This window comes from Coturnix japonica, chromosome 1 (genome assembly GCF_001577835.2).
Source record: "Coturnix japonica isolate 7356 chromosome 1, Coturnix japonica 2.1, whole genome shotgun sequence".
Taxonomy (NCBI): domain Eukaryota; kingdom Metazoa; phylum Chordata; class Aves; order Galliformes; family Phasianidae; genus Coturnix; species Coturnix japonica.
Genome location: NC_029516.1, coordinates 78525480 through 78537455, shown reverse-complemented (window position 1 = coordinate 78537455; position 11976 = coordinate 78525480). Strand labels below are relative to the sequence as shown.

General features: G+C 39.6%; 1 protein-coding gene across 1 annotated transcript; it reads left to right on the top strand.

Moving 5' to 3' along the window:
- Window positions 1-4241: 4241 nt before the first annotated feature.
- Window positions 4242-11951, top strand: SH2D1B (SH2 domain containing 1B). The gene is made up of 4 exons (XM_015877808.2): window positions 4242-4879; window positions 7329-7392; window positions 9717-9885; window positions 11017-11951. Exons 1-4 carry the CDS (start codon window positions 4746-4748, stop codon window positions 11052-11054), a joined length of 405 nt encoding a protein of 134 aa, XP_015733294.1. The 5' UTR covers window positions 4242-4745; the 3' UTR covers window positions 11055-11951.
- Window positions 11952-11976: the final 25 nt, after the last annotated feature.

Here is an 11976-nt window from a genome sequence, read left to right as displayed (position 1 = left end):
CTGTGCTGATTCAAATCTTCAAATTGTTTCTGAAGTTTAGCAAATCTGGTTATGCAGCTATATACCAGTAACGTACACAATCCCACACTAACTCAAATGTGTAGTTGATGGGAAAGGAGAAGCTCTTTTTTATCAAAATCAGAAGTGTTTCTAAAGAGAAGTAGAACCAATACTATTTTTGTAGGGAGGAATTCCTGGAGAAGTGAGCAACTGTTGTAAAAAAAAACAACAAACAAACAAACAAAAAAACAATCTTTCCTCAGAAGGGAAAGATACTGAGCTCATCATATTTTATTTTTAAAAGAAGCTGGTGGTTTTACTTCATTTTTCTGTGTCTAGAGCAGAACCAATTCTTTGAGAAGCAAAGTTGTATCTTCCTAAAATACAACAGGAGCAATTAATCACCATCTAGTGCTTCTCAAGATGTTGTAGTCACTCCAAGTGACTTCCATCTGCCCCTCCCAAAGGGAATGGGTATGCCCATGCCAGCCCAATGGAGCATCTCTGATGTCCTAACACATCTACTATAACACTTGGCCCTCATAGGTGCCCAAATCCCAGCTCACAGAAAATTTTAGAGATTATTTGGTCCAGTAGTTTTCAGACTTAAAAACAAAGAAGATTGACCAGAGTATCATCAGTAGTAGTATCCGGAGTTGAATGTCGTTTTCATTGCTACGGTTGCTCCAATACTATATGAATTCAGTAACTGCCCAGGACCTTGAAATACAGAAGGAGGTTATGTGTCTTATTGAACACGGGTAATTACAATTGTCTTTTATTATGTTCAGTTATCTAATACAGAATCTATTAGTCTTTACTGTTCATTCCAGTGTCTTTCAGTTATACAAGCCCTCCTCCCTATTCTGCCCCTTCTGCTCTTGTTTCATTCTCTTCAAAAGCCTTTTCTGTTTGGAATACTGAATTATCATAGGCTAACTCCTTTTTCCCTTTAAAGTGATTTTTCCCTTTTCAGATGTTCCTTTTGGGTATCCTCAAGCTCCTGTCTACTTGTCCCTCTTCTCTTTCTTTGTTTTGTTCTAGTTTTTCTGTTGGGTTTTGTTTAGTTTAGTTTAGTTTTCTGTTTGCTTTGTTTCTGATTGGTTGGTTGTCTTTTAGTACTGTAAGCATTACAGAAATAGAACATTTTTTCATTAACTTTCTATTACTCCTTAGCCGTTATAGCACTACAATATTAGCCATTCTCTCAGCTGTTATTCCAGATTTACTCATCCTTTTGTGTCTCTTAAAATTGCTACAAGGACCTTGTGATATATTCTCCTTCATCAAAGCCCCTGTATATAAGCTCTCTTCTATGTCCCAGTTCCAGTTCAGCATTTTTCACTTTTTTGAGATCCATTCCTTCTTCCCTTTCATATTTTTCAGTATCCTTCTTGTAACTTTGTTGCCTATCTCCTTGTTCTGTTCCTCCAGTTTTAGTGGCTGCTGTTGCTGCACCACACAGAATGTCCTCTCCATATCTTCTCTTCCTGCTGCCGGTGAGTTTTCTCCATCCAAACCCTGTTGTCTGCTCACTCTTTTCTGATTCCCTATTCTAAGAATAAGGTGACATGTTCATCTCTGGCTCAGATTCCGTGACGGCACTATTTGGAACTGAAACATTGTGAATTCTCTCTCTGATTGGTTAAGAGACGGACTTGTGGCTAACTGGTGGCTGGCGAAACAAAACTGCAACAGACTCGTGAATGCCTCAGAACAAACGCTGTACTGCACCACTCTTGTGAAAGCTGCAGAACAAATAGGTGTTGTGCTCAAGCACAATGGGAAAGTCGGAAGTTAGATGTCATGCTTAAGGTCCAACCCCAACCACAACCATCATACAAAAGGAGAAGGGTGGCCAGTATGGCATTTGCACAGCACATAGGTCCAACTGGAAGGGACCATCAGGTGGCATAAAAGGCACTGCCGACCCCCCTACTGGTGGCATATGCCCTACCACATCCTCAACCACCTCAGAAGAAGGAGGACAGGAGCTCAGGACATCATGATATCCATAGTGGTGGCTTGCTTTTCTTTCCTTTTTTTCTCTCTGTCCTTTTCCTTTCTCACTCGCCAGTCTTTTAATAATGGCATATCCTTTCTTGATCAACACCTTGACTTCATTCCAATTCATGGAGGAATTGGGATCGCTATAATGAACCACAAACCTCTTTGACTCGCAACATCTGTGTATGAGTCTTGAAGATATCTCAAGCCTCACCACAGCTTTGTGAGTGCTATTTTAAGGCTTCTAAAGAGCATCAAGGGAACAGAAAAGTTCTGACTTAAGCACCAATGCCAATGCTTCATCTGCCTTTGGCAGAAAAAGGGAGGACGAAGATGGACATGCTGCTGCTGTGTAAGATGGTCAGGTTGTGGATAGTGATCACTGCTCAAAGAAGGCCCCATCCCCCATTTCTCTTCAAGCACTTTCTTCTTCACATGGGTTTCTTATCAGCAGAGGAGCACCTGACTAAGGGATCAGTGGGTAAAGTGTGGCTGCCACTTCCGTTTAAATAGCCTTGTAGATGCAGACCTGCAAACTGACTGATTTTACTGTATTCTGTTTCTGCACCTAGGTAACGAGGTCTTTAGGGAAGAACATGTTACTATTATGCTCCCAAAAGAGGAATCATTGCATTAGAATCATGAAATATCCTGAGCTATAAGGAACTCACGAGGATTACTAAGTCTAACTCCACATAGAATCACCCAAAATTCAATCCTTATATTTGAGAGCATTGTCCAAAAAGCTCCTTGCACTCTGGAAGCTGGAAGATGTGCCCACTGCCCTGGCAGCCTGTCCTGGAGCTTGACCACCCTCTGGTGCAGACCATGTCCCTGACCCCCAGCTGCCCCTCCCCTGGCACAGCTCCATGCCATTCCCTTGGGCCCTGTTGCCATCACACAGAGCAGAGCTCAGTGCTGCCCTTCCTCCCCCTGTGTGGAGCTGCAGCTGCCATCAGGCCTCCCCTCAGCTCCTCTGCTCTGCTCTGGACAGGCTCAGCAACATCATCTATGCCTCATATGTCTTGACCTTTAGATTGCTCATTGTTTCCATAGTCTTCCTTTGGATACTCTATATTAGTTTCATTTATTTACTTTGTTACTTGTTAGCTTTCTTATCACTGAAGAGGAGAAAGAATGTACCTGAAGATGGGCAGTGTTAAGCAGCTGCTGTTCCTTTTCACAGCTGGAATTCTGTGTCACCCACCTTGCACTGCCTCATGAAAATTTTACATTCATGAGATATTTAGAAAACTGTACACACAGTCATACACCAACACCCCTTATCATACCTGATCAGTTATCACACTTCACTTGCACAAAAGGAAGAAAGCTGTAATTTTGCCAGTAACACACTATAACTCTGACATCTCCTAACAGACGAGTACTTGCACTTACAAGTTTCTTGGAATTTTTGTGAAATGGAGGAGGATCTGTAAAGAAGAAGAGAGAAAATAGCCAACCATCACTTATGGTATCAATGTCAAGGATCATGAGTAAGGTGGACTGCAGAACTGTACCATAGAAGTCACCAGCACTGCTTGGTGACAGAGAAATGGTGACGTATTATGAGATCTTCAGAGTCATCCACAGGTTACAAAGCTGGGAAGTGTAGATGCAAACAGTGATCTTTGAAATCAAGAAGACCCCTGCCAGTTCCAGCTCTTGTGGACCTGGACCATTTTGACTTTGAAAGCAAACTATTGCAGCAGTCCCTGATCCTTTTCCTCAGCTTTGAAGACTGTCTCTCCTGCTGTCTCTGTCCCTTCCTCCTTCCCTGGAAACTTAAACCAACTCTATCTGCAAGATCAGTGCTTGTTTCCTTTCCAGTCTCACCTTCTGAATCATAGCTACTCCTGTATCTTTGGGTCCTCCCGCAGTTTCCATTCCTTCACTAATACTGCCCAGCTTGGTTTTTATCTCTTGCTTCTCCAGGTCTGTTTGCTCTCCACCCTTCCCCAGTCCTTGCCTTCCAGTGAGAAAAGCATTAAATCCCTGTGAGAGTATCTCCCATAGAGCTGGGTAGCATTTCCTCCATCAGGGAGCAGCAGCTTTCCACATAGATGTATCCTGTCACATTGAACTGACAGCAGCTTCCTAGGGGTACCAAAAGGCATTGTCTGACCATCACCTCCTTCCTATCATGTTTTCTCTGTCATGACATAGACATAGCAGAACTTCTGGATAAAATTATTACACTTCACAAATGAGAAGGAGGCAGCAGAGAGAATGCCTCCTGAAAAATCTAATTCACAAGTACTGCTGACCAACTTTCACTGGTACTTGCAAAATGCAATAAGCCATAAGAACAGCAACAACATCTAACAGCTGTGCTAAAAGGTAAAGTTCAGCAAGGCTTTGAGCAACTTCATATGTAGAAGTTACCTTTAAAATGTAACTGTGATTAGGTGTCTGCTAAACTATTGCATAGCTTAGAAACGTAAAACACAAATCAGATGTTAGCTCTGTCATATAATGCACCAGAAGAGTGACAGTAACAGTACAGATGAATCATTTCCCATTTCCCACCCTGCCCTCATGGTGCTCATCAGCCTTAAGCTGTTGGCTAGCTGCACTACAGACAGACCAGTAACCACAACATGAGCCCATGACCATACTTCAAACCTCTAGTTTCACTTCTTAACAACTGTTTTTAGAATAAGTCGTCTTTTAATGCCAGTCTTCCAGCTTTTTCTAGAATTGGTCTGAAAGACGAGAGACTTTGTATCTATTTGTCCATGGAGTTCCCATTTTTTCATGGAAAGATATCACGTAAAGCATGTGAAGAACTGCTGTGCAAGAAAGGAAAGAATGGTAGCTATTTAATACGAGAGAGCGAAAGCATGGCTGGAGCCTTGTGTCTGTGTGTTTTGTAAGTATTTTAATATTAAATTTCTAATGAGATTTCAAATAGATAAAAAACTAAGACTTCTCCTTTTCTAACGTTAATAGTTCTTCCCTAATGTTAACAGTATGTCTGTAGATGTATTCAAGCGATGTTGGTTGCCTTAGGTTTTCTTTATAGTGAGTGGTGAGTGGGTGACATTTGTAAAAACAATTCATACAACAGAGAATGGATGAACTGTTCTCTGCTGATGCTGTTGTCTCTCTGCAGACAATAGAGAGATCCCAGAGAAAATACCTCAGCCTGCCAAAACACGGTGAGGAGAATCTCACTCAGAGTTGCTACCTGTGTTATAACAATGAGTAAATACCATTTTAGCACTGCTGAGACACTGAAAAGTCCCACAGTTGGACATAAAAATTTTCTTTTTCATATGCATGCTGATTATCTGATGAAACATTAGCCTTGTGTTTCCCACAAAGTTTATCTGATGTGAGAAGATAAGCTGAGATAGAACCTGTCACGTCCTACTCAAATTCATGACAAGCCCGTGAACAAGATGGGGATAGAAAACTGCTTAGCTTAAAACAATTAAAACTGGATTATTTTCTTCTGCTGTTGGGAACAGCACTTTTTTCCTGTTCATAAAGTCTGTTTTACATTTTTTTTCATAAGTAACCAATCTGTTCTTAATGTGTTCAGTTTATGAACTAGTAACTAGTCCTTTTTGTGTGAACCCATTGAATTTTACACATTCCTTGAGGGTGTGTTTGAGAGTGACATGAAAAAAATAAATGTAGCATAACATTTAATGAGCTCAGGAATATCAGGAAATATGTTTTATCAATAATCAAAATCTCACTGCTTTTAAAACAAATCAAAGGAGAAGGGAGAAAAAGGGAGGAGGAAATGGAATACTGTTGGGTTGGTGAGTAGAAGAAAGGATCATCTGGGAATGACAGAGGAGAAATGGCAGATGAGTTACAAACAGAGACCTTGAAGAGGGAGCTGGAGGAGCCTGCCTGCAATGAGTGTGGAAGGAGACAATGTACAAAGCAAAGAGATCAGGGAGGGAAATGGCATGCATAGTCTGTCTGAATCAACAAATGGGGATCCTGGCACGGAGGAAGCAATACTAGGCTTTGATGTGGGAGTACAGCTGTTGTGATCTTATTCAGTAGAGGCAGATGAAAAAAGCAAAGAGGTGCTTATGTCTTCTGTGCGTTAAATGAGTTTGAACTACTGCAGTAATAGACAGCATATCTACAGAGTACATCATATAGCCAAAGGATGTATGTGACTTTAGTTTGTGCATTAATACATACAATTGTTGAAATACAGAGTAGCAGCAACAGCATGATAGATACTGGCTTGCAGAGGTGAAAGTACAGGTTGCTTTCAGATAGCAAATGGGATGATGTGGTTCAGAAGCTGGCTCAGAAGCTGAGAGACTGGCTGTCAGTGATAGACTAGAGAAAGAAAAGCTGCTTAAGGGGAATGCATCAGTCCTAAAATTGGAGACATCAACACAGAAATTCTCGGTGCTGTTTCAAGACAGCTTCCGGTCTAGAACTGCATCTTAAGCATTGCTTAGCATGTAACATGGTTGATAAGAAAAACTGATGCCCACCTTGCTAAAAAATAAATAAAATAGTTCTCATTTGATCCGTGGACAGAGACAGCAATTCACAGGCTACAGAAAACAACCACAATTTGTAGTTGACCCACTGACTGAAGGGGAGGATCTAAGGGTCAGAATGTTGGGACTGGTCCAAAAGCATCTCAGCATTAACCATGCACAGTGCACACCTCTTTCTCCGTGGCATTCCTTCCAAACTCATCCACAGCTGTCCCAGGTCTTGATAGCGCCTCAATCCAGATCTATTGCCCTTGCTTCTGTTCTTGTGATTCAATATGTCAACCTATCAAAATAAATTCACCTCATGCTAGTTTTCTGCCTCTAGATCTCCCTTGTCCTCAAACAAGTTAGTTTGTTAGTTTGAATCATAATATGCAGTTATTTATAGGCATTTAATATTTGATTTGGAATTAAAAGTTTTCACTGTAATGGCAGTTTCATGTTTGCTTTATGTTACAATGACGGAAGCAGCTTTCAGTGAGCTTCTAGGCTCTATTTTGTGCTTTAGTGTCTATGAACAAGTAACATTGACATCCAGGCCTTTCTGGATGTAACTAGAAGCATTTTCATTACTTTGAATTACCAGATCTATTTTGTTTAAGCTCTAGTCATGTGAAACTCAACATTAAAAAAATGGACCTATGAAGCAGGAGGAGAGCTCAGGCAGTTATCTGATGCGAACATGATTGCTCAAGGTCTTCCATAAACAACAACAAAAAAACAAGCAAGCAAACAAAACCAATACCTTAGTGTCATATTCATCTGTAGTAGTCTAAGCCCTTTCCTGTGGTCTGACAGTTGACACAAACATAATGTATACAACAATGTTTTTCATAGCTTTGAAGAAATGATCTACACATATCGTATCTTCAAGGAATACAATGGATATTATAAAATACAGGTAAGCAAATCTCCTTTCATCTGTAAAGACCTCATTATTTAAAATTTTAATGAATTTTTAAAAAGTATATACTTGAAAAGATTAACTAATAATATAGGAAGCCTTCTCCAAAAGTAATGCCTCCTATTTTATTATGTTGGCCAGCAATGTCAGGGGCGGATGTTGGTGGTATGGCAGTAAAGGTTAAACTTTCCCACCAATATTCAATTACGTATTGTTGCTATGCAACAGATAGCAGTGGAGGGGCAGTCTGACAAACAGCACCTGAAATGGAAGTGCAGATGCCACAAAGGCGGCTGTCTGGCTGTGATGTGTTTCCTCCATGCTATTAAAATTACACCCACTGACATTCACTGATGTGTGCCAAATATTTACGGAGACCAAACAGCAAATGTGAGCACAGTGAGGTGGTAGGTAGTGTGTTTCATCACTAGTGAAAATGCATAGCTAGTGGCGATGTCTGTGTTGAAAAATAGTGTTTCATAGCTGAGAATTTGCTCAATCAAATAGTGCTATTGTGTTCTTTCATATCTGTTGTACTATGAAAATAAATAGGAGATGTTACTTCAAAACAACTTATGCACTTCCAGGTTCCTTTTCTGATATACTTTCTCATATACTTGCATATGAGTTTATAAGTAGTTACTATCTCTGTAGAAATCCCTTATTACCTAAATGAATCAGCTGTCTGTTGACCATCTACTTCCTGATTTGACCATTTCTTTTTTACATTGTTGAAGAAAAAACTATAGCTTTCAGCACTTATGTTCCTAATTAGCTTTTTCTATTTGGAAGCTCTTCCAGAGCATCTAGAGTCTAGGGGCTCTGAATATTGAACATCCTGATTTTAAAAGACCTGCTCATTAGAGTGAAGCTGCCACAATATCTATAATTCTGTGCTTTTCTGCAGCACCGAAAGTAATTACTTCAGATAATGCTGCTCGCTGCTGGAAAAGGCATAAGAGCAGACTGTATCAATCAGATCCCTGCACAAAGAAATCTTCAATTTATAGGCAAGCCAAGAGGACATTTTATAAACTGGATCAAGCCATGACTGGGAATAGGAATAGTCAACAGGACTTCCAATAATTAAGTAGCATTTAAGAAGAACGAGGTCATCAAACTCACTTTACAAAGGCCATACCAAAATGTCATATGCTGGTCACTCTTGCTTATTAGTGGTTTGGATTCAGTGTGAGAGATACAATTTCTCATGAAGAACTGAATGATTTGTTTTCAAAAAAAGTAATCTATTTTGGATTATAGCCACTCTTCAGGTTTTGCTGTCGCACCTATCAACGGAAAATAAACTCTTTAAGTTTTTTCAAACTTAATTCTCTTTGCAGGGCCTAGCCTGTGAAAGAAGTCTTCTGTTCTTCTAGTTTTTAAGTCAGATTAATTTGGTTTAATAAAATATACTGAAAATAGTATACTGATGGAGATGTGGGGGATTGTTTGTTTTTTTTTTCAATAGCCAGGTCTAGCCATGAACTTTCTAGAATGTAGCAGGCTGTGCTGACCCTGACCAGCACCCCTACAACTGCTTGCCCACACCCTACTCCTCCCAACAGGTTGTTGATAGAAATGAAATAGGAAAAGCAAGACTGAAAAAACTCAGAGATTAAGATAAAAGGCAGGTGATACAAACTGGGACAAAACTGAGACAAATAACTAATTCCCACCTAAAAGTGAAAGCTGGTGCTCATTTGGGCCCCCAGATGTGTTAGCTGCTTCTGCAGGTGTCCTTTCTCAGTCATGTTAATATAGCATAAAACACTTGGCTTCTGCTTGTCACATAGTTGTCCAAATCCAACATTTTAAATGGGATTGAAATATGTTCCTGATAAACTTGTGTTCCAGAGGGAAGTCTGTAATGCTTTCACTCTACTGAACAATGCTGTAGAGGACTGAGCCAAGCTTCAACTTTGTACTATATTGTATTTAGCAATAAAGAAATAGCTACAGGAGTCATAATATCTACTAGACTATCTAGAAGCAGTGATGGTGGATGGTTTCAGATCTTCAACCAAAAAATTGTTACGTTTGTTCTTTCTAAGATGGGAAGCCTGTGATCTAAAGCCAGGAAGCAAGCACTAAACAGCTTTCCCTTGGCTGCAGTGCACACAAGCAGGGCTGGTGAAGGAGGTTATGCTTGGTACCATAACCACACCACCACACAAGTGTACCTATTGTGTACAGAACAGTATTCTGTCACCATACATGCTTACAAAATGTCCCTTAGTGAACAAGTTATGCACGGTTCTCATTACAGATACCGTATGGAAACACAACTTCAAACAAACTTAGTTTTTCTTTCCTTGCAGACTGCTGAAGGTGTTCCAGAAAAGGTCTTCAGAACATTAAAGGATTTAATATATAACTATGAAAAGCCAAACCAAGGGATAGTAACAAAGCTTCGCTACCCAGTCAAGAAAACAAGCTCCTCACGAAGAATCCAGAAGCTCAAGTTAGGAAATGATGACATTTACAATGGTGAGAAATCTTGTTTAGTCTCTGTCTTTTTATTAAGACAACAATTGCATTGACAGGTGAATAATTTCTATATATTCTCTGAGACAAGCTTGCATGGACAGAAACTCAAGATCCTTCCTTCTTTTTTACATTCACTGGAAACTGATTAGTTCTAGATCACAGGTTACATACACTCATCTACCATAAATTAACAGAATAAATCTAGGTACAGATGGTAAAGCATGGTATTGCCCAAAACTCACTCCATGAGTATCAGTGCTCTTAGACTACAGAAGGCTGAGAAATAGTCTTACACAATGTGGTTCTGCCAAGCTGACAGGCCCTTATATTTCAGTGATAGTTGAGACTGTCCTTGACTTTGTTGTCCAGGTCAAAAGCTACTTTTATACCAAAATCTAGCTTGTAGGTTATTGTGATTTGTGTTAGGACATGACCTTTTTTAGTTAGTATGCTGAAAATAAGAAGTATACAGCCTTGTGCTCAGGATGACAGATCTGGAACCAGAGAGTTTAGTCCCTGGGGCTGCACTACTGGTTGTTAGACAGCTTTTAACATTGTGTTCTAGACCAAGAAACACTTTTCTGAAGGTGGCTACTTGAAAAGATGGTAGGTTTCAACACAGTGTCCTAAGTGTTCAATTTCTGCCTTTTCCCTGGATTCTAAATAATAATAATAATAATAAATCTAGCGAGGTCTAAGATGGTTTTTTGAGCTCTCCTCCCAGCTAAGGGCTTTTCTGTTGGGAATATTTATTAAAAGAACAAAAGCTGTGTTACACTACAATCACAGCTACCAGCACTATTGATCTGATTTACTGACTATATATGATTCAAGATGTTTAACTTTCTCAGGAAGAAAGTGCCTCATATGGATACAACCATTTAATTACAAAGCTTGCTGATTTAGAAAGGGCAATACAGGCTTTGCTTCCACATGCGGAATTGCCTGGAAGACCCAGTCCATAGAAAACTAAGTCTAAACACTGGTTGTGAAATAGCAGACAGAATACTGATAAATCAGACTGGATTAATAATATCTACATAGGTACATGGCAACATGCCATCTTGCTTAGAGGGGTCTTTCAGAAAAGCAATTAGCAATGACATGATCTGTTTCTTTCTTCTTTTACAGAAATTGATGACAGTGATTATGTTGATGTCTTATCTTGAATGATCTGCAACCTGATGAATTGGAAAGGCACCATTTTAGGCTGCACCACAGCACACCAACTGGAGAGAGTTAACAGTTGGATATTCAAAGCTATCTATCTATACCACTAGAATTAGTGCCTTTTGTAGATTAACAGAGCAACTGCATTTTACCTCCAGTAGATTCAGCACAAACTACTATGTATTTTTTGCTCATCATTAAGAGAATTAGTTTTTCTGACATGTGGATAATTATATGGGGGAAAGGGTGTGTGTACTTGTTTACTTGTGTATGTGTATTTGTTGTTTTTTTAAACAAACTTTCCAAGATGCTGACTGATGAACATAGAATCTGTTATTTTATAAATCTTATATCTAAAGACAGCTGTCAAGTAGATGGGGCCAGGCTCTTTTCAGTGGTGTCCAGCAACAAGACAATGAACAATGGGCACAAACTGGAACATAGAAAGTTCTATATGAACATGAGGAAGAACTTCTTTACTTTGAGGGTGACAGAGCACTGGCATGTGCTGCCCAGAGAGGCAGGTTTCTTCTCAGGAGATCTTCAAGACTTGTCTGGATGTTTTCTTGTGCAACCGGGTGTAGAGAACTGGTTTAGCAGGGGTTTGGACTCATGGGTGTCCAACTTTTTGGCTTGCCTGGGCCACAATGAGTGAAATTGTCTTGAGCCACACGTGAAGTATATAATATAGTTATTTTATATAAGTAACGACATTTATTTTTTTATTAAAGCGTAAGAAAAAGAGGACAAAAAAAAAATCATGAGTTTAGTAGGTCAGACAATACACGGACTAGATAATCTCAGACATCCCTTCCAATCTCTATGATTCTGTGGTGTTGTGAATCTGTTAAGAGAGCATTGCAAAAATAATGAGTGTTCATAATAAAGCAGTAGCTTATGGCAAAACTGATATATGCTTAT

Excerpts from the sequence above, each read along its gene's own strand:
- SH2D1B (XM_015877808.2), top strand. The coding sequence starts at position 4,746 with ATGGAGTTCCCATTTTTTCATGGAAAGATATCACGTAAAGCATGTGAA. Across the intron at positions 7,393-9,716 it reads ATGGATATTATAAAATACAG|ACTGCTGAAGGTGTTCCAGA; the intron begins GTAAGCAAATCT and ends CTTTCCTTGCAG. Across the intron at positions 9,886-11,016 it reads AAATGATGACATTTACAATG|AAATTGATGACAGTGATTAT; the intron begins GTGAGAAATCTT and ends CTTCTTTTACAG.